Source organism: Salmo trutta, chromosome 15 (genome assembly GCF_901001165.1).
Source record: "Salmo trutta chromosome 15, fSalTru1.1, whole genome shotgun sequence".
Lineage (NCBI taxonomy): Eukaryota > Metazoa > Chordata > Actinopteri > Salmoniformes > Salmonidae > Salmo > Salmo trutta.
This window is the reverse complement of record NC_042971.1, coordinates 28,455,882-28,471,627: the sequence shown is the minus strand read 5'-3', so window position 1 is coordinate 28,471,627 and position 15,746 is coordinate 28,455,882. Positions and strand designations below refer to the sequence as shown.

At 43.7% G+C, this 15,746-nt stretch overlaps 1 protein-coding gene across 3 annotated transcripts; it reads left to right on the top strand.

Moving 5' to 3' along the window:
- Positions 1–1,425: 1,425 nt before the first annotated feature.
- LOC115148717 (uncharacterized) lies at positions 1,426–14,706 on the top strand. 3 transcript variants are annotated; one of them, XM_029690876.1, is made up of 9 exons: positions 1,427–1,859; positions 6,182–6,242; positions 6,320–6,394; positions 6,476–6,550; positions 6,859–6,960; positions 7,051–7,185; positions 7,369–7,472; positions 12,351–12,553; positions 13,932–14,706. In XM_029690876.1, the coding sequence occupies exons 1-9, from the start codon at positions 1,816–1,818 to the stop codon at positions 13,958–13,960; spliced, it is 828 nt and encodes a 275-aa protein (XP_029546736.1). In that variant the 5' UTR covers positions 1,427–1,815; the 3' UTR covers positions 13,961–14,706. The 3 variants fall into 3 exon arrangements, with proteins under 3 accessions (XP_029546734.1, XP_029546736.1, XP_029546735.1); XM_029690874.1 differs by lacking the exon at positions 13,932–14,706 and having other exon boundaries at positions 1,426–1,859; positions 12,351–13,459; XM_029690875.1 differs by lacking the exon at positions 13,932–14,706 and having other exon boundaries at positions 7,384–7,472; positions 12,351–13,459.
- Positions 14,707–15,746: the final 1,040 nt, after the last annotated feature.

Sequence of the window (15,746 nt, the reverse complement as noted above, 5' to 3'; positions counted from 1 at the left end):
TCCTTACATCACACTTATACATTGCAATTTCCGATTTACCTGATACAGTAGGATGGCTAACATTCGATGTCTGCGAAGACGTTGTCTTCTAGCCAAGACATGAAATGCAATCATAATTGATTAGCGCATAAGGCACACACAACAGTTCCATGATGACTGAAAACACAACCATGGGATGAACAGCTGACACATTTCCGGGCGGTCCATTTAACATTGAATAATTCTTCCCTCGCCCCTTGCCCTGCAAGTGTCAACTCATCAGCCGTCATGAAACGTCATCAGAAGTGTCCACTTTATGTGAGGGCTGAGGGGAGAAGGTGTGTATTTTAAGTGTTTGGAATGCAGCCCTGGTGTGTTGTATTGGGATTGTGCCACAGAGCATTATGGGGGTTCTATGTGGTGACAAATGTAGTGAAGTTGTTGGATAGAGATTAAAAGTGAAGAATGATAGTTGAGCATTTTTTTATTAATATTATTCAATTCAAATTCGTTTTTTCAAATTACAGAAGAGCGAGGAGGTATATTACACATTATTTTCATGGTTTTAGAACTTTATTTTTGTGTGTTGTTAACAGGGCAAATTTAAATAAATTACAGGAACTCCAGTAGCTAGCTAGCTAACGTTACCAGCGCGAGTGTGCAGTTATCTCCTCCAGAATGGTAGAATGGCCAACACTGCCGAAAATGTTGTGGATTGTTTTGGTTGAAGAACCCCTTTCATTCTCTGGGGTACACGGAAAAGGTGCGAATTAAAAGCGAGGGTCGACCTCTGCTTGAGATCAGTTTCATGAAGAAGGTGAGGGCGTTCAATACTAACTGGTATCAAAAGTATTTCTGGTTAATAGGGAGCCTTTCATCAAGTCTCCCGTATTGCCTGCATACAGCCTATACACCCTGTCATCCGATCAGGGTAAACTAATTGGTAACATGTATTTATAGTCCATTTGTGTCAGGAGAAAATGTGATCAAATTTAGTATATATAATCAAAATTGGGCTGGCTAGGCTGCCTATACGTTTTTAATACAAAAGGATTAACTGGAATTAATCAATGAACATAATAGTGATGACAGATGTGAGTTCATTTTTTGTAAGGCCAACAGTTGCATAGGCCTGCATGATGCAAACATGCATAAAGCAAGCTCAGCCCTGTGAGTTATATTGTCTATCAGTTCTTGTCTATGTGTTTGGGTAGAGGAAATCCCCCTCCTAATCTAGTCTAAATATAATTTATATGAACAAATATAAGGTAGCTGCAGTTTGACAGGGTTTGCATCCCCCCCAGGGCCAGGTGTATTTTTTGTTTTTAACCATTTGACCTGATTAGGAAAAACTGGTCCCAGCATAGCCCATATAAAACCTTTTTACAAGTGATTAATCACTGTCATACCTTATAGGTGTAGTAGGATGTCCCTTGGGGGTATCCGTACCTATGTATGACTTGCGTGGGTTAGGTTAATAAACAGACTGGAGCTAGAACCTCGTTGTCGCGGCTCCTTATTTTAGATTATACTACATGGTGTCAGAAGTGGTTTAAATAATCACATAAACGTGAAGGACGTACCAAGTAAAATATACATTTAGGCTGTTTCAAAGCAGGGAGGGCAGTGTTGGAGATAAAACAACGCATATCATTATTTTGCTAGCTAACTAGCAAGGACGAAGTTACTGCTAAGCAACATGTTGCAAGAGGAAGAAACTGGCGGGATTTCAGGGTTTCCGACTCCAAGTTCAACGGGTTCTGGCGCAAACACGGACAGGCCAGTGGCTAGAGTGCTGACGGATTTCTGATTAGTCCCCCGGAGAATGTTGTTTGTATGGACATTCAAAACTGGCCGAAATGGATCAGGCGCTTTGAAAGGTACAGGGTAGCATCAGGCTTAAACGTGAAAAATGAGGCATTTCAAGTTAATACACTGATCTACTCTATGGGTGATGAAGCCGAGGAGATATTAAATGCTTCAACTTTGACTGAGGAAGAGAAACTTACCTACAGTGCCGTTAAAGACTGTTTTGAAACGCATTTTGTAGGGAGACACAACATTATATTTGAGAGAGCTAGGTTGAATATGCGCAAACAGGAGCAGGGTGAAACCACCGACAGTTTTATGACAGCTGTTCACAAACTAGCAGAACATTGTCAGTTTGGCGCGCTCAGGGAAGAGCTGATCCGAGATCGGATTGTAGTGGGAATAAGAAATATCACTTTCTGAAAAGTTACAGTTGGATTCCCAGTTCACCTTGTCCAAAGCTGTAAACCAGGTTAGGCAGAGTGAGACAGTAAAAAGATAGCAGCTCCTTGCAGAGCGAAGAGAGTGAGGAAATAAATGCATTTTCATACGGAGCTAAAAAAACGGAGGGGAACACAGAAACACGTGGAGAAAACAATCACAGACAGCACCAGTAGCTAGTTCAAGTGTTTGTCGCAAATGTGGGAAATCCCCTTTCCACAGATGGAAAGATTGCCCAGCAAAGGATGCGGAATGCAGGAAATGTCACAGGAGAGGACACTTTTTAGCTGTCTGTCGATTTAAAACAAATGCATGAGGTCTCAGAGGAGGTACAGCAGGACAGCATCTTTCTGGGAGAAGTAAAGGAAAACAATGCTGGCTGGCATTCAGACATTACACTCAATGGGGAGGTTGTGTCATTTAAACTAGACACTGGGGCAGCAGTGACAGCTATCCCAACTAGGCTGTATAGCTATAGCAGAGATGGCCCTTTGCTCTCTACAAACAAAAAACTGTACTGGCCCAGTAATAAGATTTTACCAGTGGTAGGGCACTTTGTGATTAAACTGGAGAGTAAAGACAAAAGTGCCATCCAGCCTGTCTTTGTCATTGACTCTCTAGCCAAACCGTTGCTGGGGCTGCCAGCAATTGAAGCATTGCAACTCATTGAGAGAGTGAGCGAACTGGAGGATCCAGGTGAGGTTTTCAAAAAGAAATTCCCAAAAGTGTTTTCTGGTCTAGGAAGGATAGAAGGTGACTACAAAATCCACCTGAAAGAGGATGCTGTCCCCTATGCCCTTACCACCCCCCACCGTGTGCCTATCCCTTTATTGGCCAGAGTAAAGGAAGAGTTGGGGAGGATGGAAGAAATTGGGGCGGTGTCTAAAATAGAGAGTCCCACAGACTGGTGTGCAGGGATGGTAGTGGTCCCAAAAGCCAATGGGGACATAAGGATCTGTGTGGACATGACTAACTTGAATGAGGCACTCTGCAGAGAGACACACATCTTACCATCAGTGGAGCAGTCACTGGCTCAGTTGGATGGCTCACAAGTCTTCACAAAGCTGGATGCCCGCTCAGGTTTCTGGCAGATACCGTTGTCATCAGAGAGTATGGCACTCACAACGTTTATAACACCGTTTGGCCGTTACTGTTTTAATGTTTTGCCATTTGGAATCGCTTCCGGTCCTGAGCATTTCCAAAGACGCATGTCCCAGCTGTTGGATGGGCTGAGTGGCGTCATAGTCCACGCGGACGATGTGCTCGTGTGTGGAAGGGACAGAGCAGAACATGATGTAAGGCTCACAGCAGTTCTGACCAGACTCCAGGAGACTGGCCTGACACTCAATGAAAAATGCACTTTTGCACAGTCAGAGGTCTTGTTCTTGGGACACAAAATCAGTGCAGCTGGAATAGAGCCGGACCCGGAGAAGATCAGTGCCATCACAGATATGCCCAGACCCCAGAATGTGGCTGAAGTCAGGACCTTCTTAGGCATGGCCACATATGTGGGTAAGTTCCTCCCACAGTTCTCAGATACAACCAAACCTCTGAGAGACTTACTAGCCAAAGAGAATGACTGGTCATGGGGTCACATGCAACAGGTAGCGTTTGACAAAATCAAAGGAGACCTGGCCTCAGAGAGTGCTGGCCCAGTACCGTCCCCACGCTAAGACAAAAGTATCAGCAGATGCATCATCCTTTGGGCTAGGGGTGGTCCTCACACAGATGCAGGACAACATGGAGTGGCGTCCAATAGCATACATCTCCCGAAGCTTATCCGACACAGCAAAGGTATGCTCAAGTGGAGAAGGAGGCGTCGGCTATCACATGGGCATGTGAAAGGCTCAGCCAATACCTTATTGACCTGCAGTTTACAGCAGAGACTGACCACAAACCACTGTTGGCTCTGTTAGGGACAAAAGCACTGGACGACTTGCCTCCAAGAGTTCTGCGCTTCCGCCTCAGATTACTGGAGGTTCACCTACAAGATGGTGTATGTGCCAGGGAAGGCACTGATCACAGCAGATGCACTCTCCAGGGCCCCAATTAAACGCCCATTATCAGAGGAGGAGCAATGTCTAGAGGGTGATGTACAGGTGTCCATTAATGCAGTAAGGGACAGCCTACCTGCATCTCAGACCAAACTGCAGCAGATTGCAGAAGAGCAACAACGAGACCACATCTGCCGACAGTGCAGCAGTGCAAAAGGGGATGGCCCAGGCAGGAGAAACTGCCTCAGCTGCTGAAGCCCTATTGGATGCACCAAAGTGACTTCCACTGTAATGGAGACCTTCTCATGAAAGGACAACGGATAGTTATCCCAGAGACTCTACAACCAGAAATGCTAGACAGAGTGCATGATGGACACATGGGGATAACCAAATGCAGACTGAGGGCTCAACAGTCAGTGTGGTGGCTTGGTCTGAGTACTCTGATTGCCAAGCTGGTGGCCCAGTGTGAGGTCTGTACAAAATGTCAACCTTGTCGTCCGGAGCCAATGATGGCAACGGAGCTGCCAAAACGGCCATGGCAAAAGGTAGGGGCAGATATGTTCTATTGGAAAAATGACACTTATCTGCTAGTGGTAGATTACTACTCAAGATACATTGAAATAGCAAAGACACCCATAACCACATCAGCTTGTGTTATCAATGGATTAAAGTCAATTTTTTTCCAGGCAAGGGGTCGCTGAGGTCCTGGTTACAGATAACGCTCCCCAGTTCTCTGCAAGCTCCTTTTCTGCTTTTGCCGCAGAATATGACTTCATACATGTGACCAGTAGCCCCTACCATGCACAGAGTAATGGTGAGGCAGAGAGAGCTGTGAAAACAGTCAAGGGACTGCTGAAAAAGAACAAGGATCCATACAGGGCTCTGTTAGCTTACAGAGTTACACCACTGCATCATGGGCTGTCGCCTGCCGAGCTCCTGATGGGCAGGAGGTTTCGTTCCCCATTGCCTGTCTCGCCGGCTCAGCTTAAACCCCGATGGCCTAACAGGAAGGCCTTCGCTGAGAGGGACAAACGGCTGAAACAAACGTAAACTGGAGACTAATCGGAGACACCGTGCTAAGGAGAGGCCAGAGCTGACCGAAGGTCAACGTGTGTGGATTACAAACCCAGACACCAGCAATAGTGCTGAGGAAAGAGGATGCCCCACGCTCCTATGTGGTGGACACAGACTCAGAAGAGGTACGAAGGAACAAAACACACCTCAGAGCTCTTCCAGATCTACCAGCCACAGACTGATGCCACAGAAAATGCACAAAAAGAGGGTGAAGGAGAGAGAATGCTCACAGAGCCACAAGCGCGGCCAAAAAGGGATGTGAAGCCACCAGATTGGCTGAAAGACTATGTTACGTGACGAGAAAACATACTGTTGGGGACCATACCCAGCAAAAAGAGACTGTACCTAAGTTAATGTTCATACTCTGTGATTTAATGCTTTCATTCTGTTTCAGGATGTGAAGTAGCATGTTAGAGAATAATACTGGTTTCCAAATTGCATTTCAGTTATGCTTCAGTGGTTATGCATGTTGAGTTGTTGTTCATGGGAGAGGGGAAGATGTAGTAGGATGTCCCTTGGGGGTATCCGTACCTATGTATGACATGCGTGGGTTAGGTTAATAAACAGACTGGAGCTAGAACCTCGTTGTCGCCGCTCCTTATTTTAGATCATACTGCAATAGGGTCCAGAGTTTTCCTAGTTAGATTAACATAGAAGGAAAAACTCCAGGTCTCTGGGTAAAAATGTCCCCACCTCTCTGGGACCTATTGTGCCACCAGTCTACTTGCAGTTGTCAGTTATTGTCCAGTATGTGGATGATCAGGGCTTTATTCAGGAACGTTTCTTGGGCTACTTTGTGCAAAGCTGTCATCAAAGCAAAGGGTGGCTATTTTAAGAATCTCAAATATAAAATAAACGTACATTTATGGAAATCTTTCCCTCAGAAAGAAGATGGACCGTAATGATGAGAGAATCAAAAGAGCTTTAAGACGCCGCCCTTATGTGGTAAATATAAAATATGTATTTGTTTTGTCCTTTTTTTGTTATTTTATCACCTTTAAAATTGAGTGTTGTGTTGACAGTTGAAACCAGTGAGGGTGAACACCCCTGATTCCGTGTTGTGGCCAACCGGCAAGGTGCACAGAAGGCCAAAGCCTGTAAGTCATATCCGACCTAAAAACAATAACACATAAACAAATGAGCAAAACAGTGTTTAATTAATTCTTTACTGTTTACAGCCAATCATTGTTTGCTATGGGCAGGACCAAACATCTGGGGATGGATGGAGCATCAATCCAGAGCCTCTCAGCCAGGTCATTTCTGCTGTTCCCATAGAGACACAACAGATAGATCAATCTGTTGATTCATATGGCCATTTTGGGTGGCTTGGTTGAATTGACAATCATCCATTCGAGATGCTAAAGAATCCTATACTATGGAAGGTCTTTAGACCCACCCCTAATGTTATGGGAGTTGCATTTATTGCATTTTCAGTTACCCATGTATTACTCACTACTTGTACAACCATGTTGGATTGCCTACATATTCTACATTTCCTTGAGGGTCAATGCCAGTGTATTCTATGGCTGCCATGAGTACATGCCTTTCTCTGTCTCCTCAGTCTGGAAGGGTGACTCGGCTGATGGAGAGAAAATATGATGTGACCTCATCCTCCAGTTCTGATGACTTTTCCATCTACTCCTTCACTGACTGTGAATCGGAGGTAAAAGAGTTGTACCCTACCGTCCATGTCTTTGTTGAGTGACATCACTGTGAGGAGGATGGTCTCTGACTAGTTGACTCTGATACACAGTGTCATGATGAGGATCATGAAAGGAGGACACCACCGCTGAAAGTTGAGGATGGAAAGGTGACCAAGCTTGAAGTGAGTGATATGGTAGAGGACGACGATCTGTCTCTCCACTCCTACGACGAGTCAGACTTCCTGGTTAGTTCTGCATATTAAAACAATAAATATATATGCATGGGGGATTGGAAATGATATAGACAATTGTATTGATAGATCTCAAAATGTATCTGCAATATTAAAGTTGATCTACCCCCCCCCCCCACACACACACATTTTTGAGTAACTCTTGCTGAATGTGGAGAATGGACTATGACCAGCTAGCTCTCTGACACACAGCTTGATGATGGCAATGATGCCAGTCCAGAGCCTCCAAATAAACCACAAGGACCACTGAAGGACCATCGACTGGTAGGCATCTTTAAAATGTGTGTGTTTGTGTCACATCTCAATGGTTTGACCCTATGTCTGTAGAGATTATTGTGGCCAAGCCCAACATCCTCCTCCCTGCCTCTGTGAGTTCACTGAATAAGGTGTCATGCCAGATGGAGGTGGTCCCCACTGTCCGGCCCTGCAGGCAGCAGCTGGACAAGAAGACACAGTGGACCAACACCAACGAGGAGAGCCTGAGGAGGATCAAAGAAAACCTGACCTCAATAGAACTCAACCTGGAGGAAGGCCTGGAGACGCTCAATGACGGTCAGGACATCAACCAAGAGAGGCAGAAGAAGAATGAGGGATGCTGTAGCGGATGGATTGCGAAGTGGATGGAGAGGAGGAAGGAGAGACTGAGGGATGAAGACGTGGCTAGGGAGCTCAAGAGGATGGGCGAGGAGGTGAGGGCACTGATCCAAGAGATGAAGAGAAACTGCAGTGAAGGTGATCTTAAGGCAGTAGACCTGGACAGTTGGCTGAATGACTTGGATGTTGAAAGTGGCATTCAAGAAATGCACTGGAGAGATGGCCGAAAATATAGACAGCATGGCAGAAATGCAGACCAGTATAGCCGAGAACAGTCTCCTCAAGTCATAAAAAAATAACAATGTCCAGAGCTTTGTAAGTTGCTCCTACTTATTGAGTGTAGTCATGTATCTGTAATGTGTTTAGTTATAAAGTATGAAGTATTTTTGCATCTGAGCTCCTAGAGTGTGCGGCTCTCCCTTATTTTCAAGTTTTCTACTCCGCTAGCCAGCACCTCGCCTTAATAGGTGTGCGTTTCTTTTTCTTCTAGATTGTTCTGTTACCCAGTAAACAGCACCCTACCGACAAAAAAGCTCTAAAACGATGCCGAATGATAATTATTTTCCTGACACTGGTCACAGACCCATACAAGATTACTTTGAATATAGCCAAAGGGAGCGTGACAAGATCATTGTTTCAGAGTCCCTTTTTGACATGCCGGGAGGTAATTGTGACCTCTCGAAAGAACTTACATTTATCTAAGCGCCAGACGAGAACACATCTACATATAGTCACTCTTAGTGATTACGTACGTCAAGGCATTATTCCACGGGGGACTCAGGTGGCAAAAAGAACCATCATTGGGACAACGCACAGATGATTTCTGTGAGCGCTGGTGTGCCATCCTGAACAAATGCTCTATTGATTTGATGACATTAATTGTTGACCAGTTGAAAAGGGATTTTAGTGAAATGGATAACACGATTAAAGAGAAACGCACAGCTCTACAAATAGCTGTTAATGATGATGGCATATTCAATGAACTGATGAAAACTAACCAAGCGCTCCAGGACAAGGTGTCTACAGAAATAAAGGAACTTAAAATCAAGAAATTCAACCAAGACAAAACAGACAAGGCCGAGGATAAAGTCTACTTCTGGAGAAACCCTGACAGAGGAGGTCCTGCTCCTCCTCTCCATGACCAACACTCTACAACCAGCGCCTCATCGGCTTCCAGTGGCGGTTTTTTATTCAACGAGAGACTGGGCCGACGGAAGGGCGGCGCATCGACGAGATGCCGCACCCGACGGGGTAAGAAGAAACAACTATCAGAGGCAGAGGAGACCGTTCACACGGTCCCAGAACCCACGGGACTGAGTGTCTTTAATTTATCAAGCAAGATATTGAGCCCTGCCCATGTCTCTTTGCTTAATAAACAGTTATCTTTTGTGCCTACAACCCAGTGTAACAATTTTGATGTTAAGGTAGACATGTTTAAGTTTTTTAGAAATATCCATTGAAGGGAATACTTTAGCTCCCCTAATCCTGACACTTCTATTGAACCAGTAGGTTACTCACCTCTACATACTCCGACTCCTTTTAGAAGCAAGAGTTATTTTATACCTCCAGCCAATCGCAATCACTCTATTGAGACATATTGCAGACTTGTTGAAAAAGATGTTGCTCATCTCCTTCAGAACAAACAGGAGTTCAAATCTTTCTATAATTTACCTAAGGATGAAAAACAAGCTTTGCTTGATTTACAATCCGATACGTCAGTCCTTATTCGTCCTGCTGATAAGGGTGGGTCGGTGGTACAATCTGATACGTCAGTCCTTATTCGTCCTGCTGATAAGGATGGGTCGGTGGTACAATCTGATACGTCAGTCCTTATTCGTCCTGCTGATAAGGGTGGGTCGGTGGTACAATCTGATACGTCAGTCCTTATTCGTCCTGCTGATAAGGGTGGGTCGGTGGTACAATCTGATACGTCAGTCCTTATTCGTCCTGCTGATAAGGGTGGGTCGGTGGTACAATCTGATACGTCAGTCCTTATTCGTCCTGCTGATAAGGGTGGGTCGGTGGTACAATCTGATACGTCAGTCCTTATTCGTCCTGCTGATAAGGATGGGTCGGTGGTACAATCTGATACGTCAGTCCTTATTCGTCCTGCTGATAAGGATGGGTCGGTGGTACAATCTGATACGTCAGTCCTTATTCGTCCTGCTGATAAGGGTGGGTCGGTGGTTCAATCTGATACGTCAGTCCTTATTCGTCCTGCTGATAAGGGTGGGTCGGTGGTTCAATCTGATACGTCAGTCCTTATTCGTCCTGCTGATAAGGGTGGGTCGGTTGTACTCATGGATAGGACAGCTTATGTAAATGAGTGTCACAGACAGCTACTTGACAACACCTTTTACAAGAAACTCAGAAGTGACCCTACTTCCCAATTTCAGAATACTATCTTTACTGTCCTAGATGGGTATTTAAATTCTGCGCAGATAACCAAAAAAGAACATGACTTTCTGGCTATTCAACACCCTAAAATTGCCACTTTCTATACTTTGCTGAAATTACACAAGAATGTTACAAAACCTCCAGGGCGCCCTATTGTAGCGGGCATTGACGCAGTAACGGCTCCTCTATCTACTTTTGTTGACTTTTTTATTAGATAATTCGCAGAACAGCTCCCCTCCTTTGTAAAGGACACCAGCAGTATGATCTCTATCATTGAATCTCTTGATCCTCTCCCTGAGAATACCTTGTTTGTTACTTTTGATGTTGAGTCGTTATACACAAATATTCCACACGAGGGCGGTATTGAAGCCATGGAACATTTTCTTCTGCAACGTGACCCTAATGAACTACCTTCCAGTGCCTGCATTATAACATTGGCTGAAATAGTACTCACACATAACTATTTCATGTTTCTAAATGATTTCTTAATTCAGACGAAGGGTACTGCTATGGGATCCCCCATGGCTCCTAACTATGCTAATTTGTATGTGGGTTACATGGAGAAACAGCCCATTTTCAACCCTCTCAAAAATGTTTTCTTGCCTAACATCATTATTTGGAAACGGTATATTGATGATATTTTTGTTCTATGGAGGGGTGATGCAGAACTGCTCCAGGCATTCCATGCTTTTCTTAACTCCTGTTCTGAGCATCTGAGATTTACTATGCAATCTGATACACATCAAATCAGTTTTCTTGATTTTCTGATCTTGTGTGAAAATAATGTTCTATATACTGATCTTTACAGGAAACCTACTGATCGTAACAGTTTGTTGAGGGCTGACAGTTGTCACCCACTTCCCTTGAAAAATAGTTTGCCCTACAGCCAATTCTGTCGAATCAAAAGAATTTGTAAAAAACAATCAGATTTCGACAGAAATATGGCTGAGACGCACAGAAAGTTCAAGGAGAGGGGGTACAAAAATGATCAGATTAATATTGCCATTGAGAAAATTCAAAACAAAACGAGACATGACCTTTTTCCAGGACAGTCTCGCAAAAAGACGCATTCTTGCGTTCTAACTACCCGCTATTCAAAGCGCTCTGAACAAATTAAGGGAATCGTTCTCAAACATTGGCACATTCTAAAATCCGATGATAGTCTCGGTAATGTGTTTTCGGACCTTCCCTTGGTCGTATTCTCGCGGGGCAGAAATCTCAGAGACCAATTGATACACTCTGATTTACCACCCCAAGATATTCCTGAACAACGTCTATTTGCGCCCCTACTGGATGGAAATTACAAGTGTAATGGCTGTGCTCAATGCAATGGCACTTATAAATGTAGATCCTTCAAACACCCCCAAACAGGGAAATCGATCCCAATCAAAGGTGTTATCACGTGCTCCACTAAGGCAGTTATTTATCTTATAACTTGTCCTTGTGGCAAAAATTATGTGGGTAAAACAAAGCGTGAATTAAAAGTACGTATCTCAGAGCATCGTAGCACCATTAGGTGCAAAAACTCGACTTACCCAGTTGCGGCCCACTTTATGGAAGCAAACCACTCGATTTCGTCTCTGCGTTACACTGGCATCGAACATGTCACCCTCCCTAGGAGAGGGGGGGACCTTGATAATTTATTGTTAAAACGAGAGGCTGCCTGGATCTTTAATTTAAAGACTCTTGCTCCCTTCGGTCTCAACGTAGACTTTGATCTGAAGCCATTCTTGTGATTATTGTGACTTTGCCATTGTAATTGTTTGTAAGCTTGTGTAGTCTAAAATGTATCTATGATCGTATGCTATCCATTTGTTCTTTTGTATGTTCTTTGTATGCCATTTTTATATTTCAGAGTTAACCAATGATATTTGGCCATGATTACAGACACCTGTGTGTCTTCTGACACTATATAAACGAGTCATCTCGCAGTGTTTGTGATGATACCCTGATGAAGACAGCTTGGCTGTCGAAACGTTGGATATTACATTTTTGCATCTGAGCTCCTAGAGTGTGCGGCTCTCCCTTATTTTCAAGTTTTCTACTCCGCTAGCCAGCACCTCGCCTTAATAGGTGTGCGTTTATTTTTCTTCTAGTTATAAAGTATATCTACAGATTGTTTTTAACATAGCACTTTCCTGATATTTGACTTGTTTCTGGTCCTACAGAGCCCAGGGAAGGTCTCTGGTCCTGGCTGAAGCCCTACGGGCCCTGCCCTCTGCTGTGGCCCCTCCCTCCCCAGAGAATGTCCCGAGGCCTCTGACTCCTCTCAGCCCTGTCATTATTGCTCTACCCACTACAGAGAAGTTCCCATACCGCCGTAGCTCTCGGCTGGCCCCCATAACCAACCTGAGTGAGACCGTCCCCACAGGTGAGAGGAAATACAAGAAGGGAATATTGGCCGTAAGTCCTTCTATAGTATAGCATAAGTCCTTCTATAGTATAGCATAGCTCTAGGTATCGTAGCTCAAGAGAAGAGAAAACCTATAAGCTTACATTACTTTTTCTCCTTGTCCAAAATATTCAGGAAGGGAAGGTCAATAAGAAAAACAAGGGCAAGACCAAAAAACTGTCAGGATTCACCTAGGGGTCATGATTTGGGGCTCTACAAATGTTTGATGTATTAGAGTAATTGATTATGCTTATGTTGTAACCCCTCCCCTTCTATTAATATAAGACCCCTCCCTCCTTACATTTATAGGGTCCTAGACTACAGATTAACAATATATATATTCAATATATAGTTTTAGAATTCTTCCACAGTTTGCTCTTTCTTTCTCTCTCTTATAATGTGTGACTGAGACAGAACTGCAGGGGAGTGTGGGAGATAAGAGACTACTCAGTCATTCCACAATAAATCAACTTTGGGGAGGGGACATTTATTGTCTAGCTTTTAGATAACACTGAAACTCTATGTTTGTATAGCTACGGATGCAGGGTTTTGGTCTCATGAGTAAAATGGTAATGACGTAGTCAGTGACATCACTAAGGCGGGACTTCGGTTTAATAAAACAACTTGAGACCTTTTGTTTGATGCAGAACTTACTCTGCAACATTCGTGCTATGTTCCTGTTTGTCAACTTCTGTCTGCAATTGCTTTAAAAGGTTTTTGAATTATTTAATTAAAGATATTGTCATAATGCTAATTTCACCAATGAGCCAATGATGATTGACAAGGAGGAAAGGAACGAACCTAACAAAACTAGTGAAGCAAGAGAAGGCCAGTAAGATGCAACAGATGGGAAATGTTGGAGAAAGTAAGGAGGAGGACAAGAAAGAGGAAAAGAAGAGGTGAGGAAATAGAGGAGGGAGAAGTGGAACATAACCAGGGAATACTAGACTAGAGAATTAGAGAAATAGAATGAGGTAGCAGAGAAAGAGCAGCTATCTGATGTTTAAGTGCAAACTTACGCAATAAGGCACGAGGAGGTGTGGTATATGGCCAATATATCATGGCTAAGGGCTGTTCTTATGCACAACGCAACACGGAGTACCTGGATACAGCCCTTAGCCGTGGTATATTGGCCATATACCACAAACCCCGAGGTGCCTTATTGCTATTATTAGCTGGTTACCAACGTAATTAGAGCAGTAAAAATAAATGTTTTGTCATACCTGTGGTATACGGTCTGTTTTAAACTGGGTGGTTCGATCCCTGAATGCTGAATGGCTGTCAGCCAATCAGCATTCAGGGATCGAACCACCCAGTTTATAATACTATTTATTCTCCTGTGGTTTTTGATTGACAGGTTTCTTCAGTGGCTGCTGCCCAAACTGAGATGTTCAAAGAAATAATGGCCAACTATTACTACTGCTTCCACACACACACAGATTTTGAGTATTGGTTATTCCTACAACACACACAAACGTAATTTCAGAGACAGGAATTATGATTAGCAAAATACATATATTGGTCTCATTCTTATATTTTGAGACATGCAGCAATATAAAAAAAAACGTTATTGGTCTCCATCCAGCCTATGATAATGAGTTGGATTTACATGCTTAGGCTTGGAAATATATCCAGGAGAAGCAGGGTCAACACCTCTACTCATGTCATAAGTGCCATGACATCTTTAGTAACCACAGAGAGATAAGACCTCTGTCTCCACAGTCTCATCCAAAGAACAGCACCAACCTTAGGGCAGTGTCACTGGTATCCTTGGACCAAAGTGAAGAGGTGAGGGCCCCTTACTGGTCTCCTTGCAATATCTGGTCTCCCACACAGAGATGGAAATCTACACCTGTTTAGACCCTGGAGGATATGGCTTCAGATGAAAGACAGCAGAGAGATGCAGAACGTAAAAGCTTCAAACACTGTGATATGCAAATTCAGGACCATTGTACACTGAAGTGGAGCATGCATCTGGTCTGAAGCATGTCAAAAGAGTGCAAATGAACTGGGACTGGAGGACTGCATCACATTTAAACTAAATTAGCATGTATCTGATTTAGCTACACTCATCTGTACTTGAATTGTGCTGTTTGAAACGTGTATTTCCAATAAAGCTTTTTAAATTCCAATTATTTGTGTCTGACAGATTTGTCTTAATTAAATACATCAGGGGTTCTTAAACTTTTTACAGCAAGGGAATATTATTGTACTGATATTACCTTACCTTTTATCAGTGGGGGGTTTTTATTCTGCTGCTCTGGACTGTATCCCACGGTAGGTGGCGGTAGTGAACCAATAAATAATTGGATTGCTCGCCAGAAACCCAAGAAGGCAGGCAGAGACTTTTGTTACCATGCAATGAGGAGATGCTTGTGAAAAATACTAGGTACAAAATTGGCTGCTGAATACATAGTGTGCGTGTGTGTATGTTGCTGGTATCTGTACTGATGTTGCAAAAGCCATGACAGGGAGACATAGTGCAGTGGTAACGCGCGTGCAAGCAGTTGCTCCCGACACCACTTGGGTACACTGCAGCATCCACCAAGAGGCTCTTGCTGCCAAAGGAATGCATGACAGCTTGAAAGACATTTTGGACACTACAGGGCAAATGGTTAACTTTGTTAAAGCAAGGCCTCTGAACTCGTGTACTTTCTGTATGATTTTTTTGTGTGCAATTGAACTCAAGCTTATGGACAATGTCAAATGTGATATAGCGAAGCACCTGAGCGAGTTGGGTGCGCAATTAAGCAGGTACTTTCCCGAAACAGATGACAAATAACTGGAATCGTTATCCCTTTCATGCCCTGCCTCCAGTCCACTTACCGATATCTGAACAAGAGAAATTGTAACAACCGGTTCTGTGAAAATTGAATTTAATCAGAAGCCACTGCCAGATTTCTGGATTGGGCAGCGCTCAGTGTATCCTGCCTTGGCAAATCGCGCTGTTAAGACACTGATGCACTTTGCAACCACGTACCTATGTGAGAGTGGATTCTCGGCCCTCACTAGCATGAAAACTAAATACAGGCACAGACTGTGTGTGGAAAATGATTTAAGACTGAGACTCTCTCCAATACAACCCAACATTGCTGAGTTATGTGCGTCCTTTCAAGCGCACCCTTGTCATTAACCTGTGGTGAGTTATTCACAATTTTCGATGAACAAATAA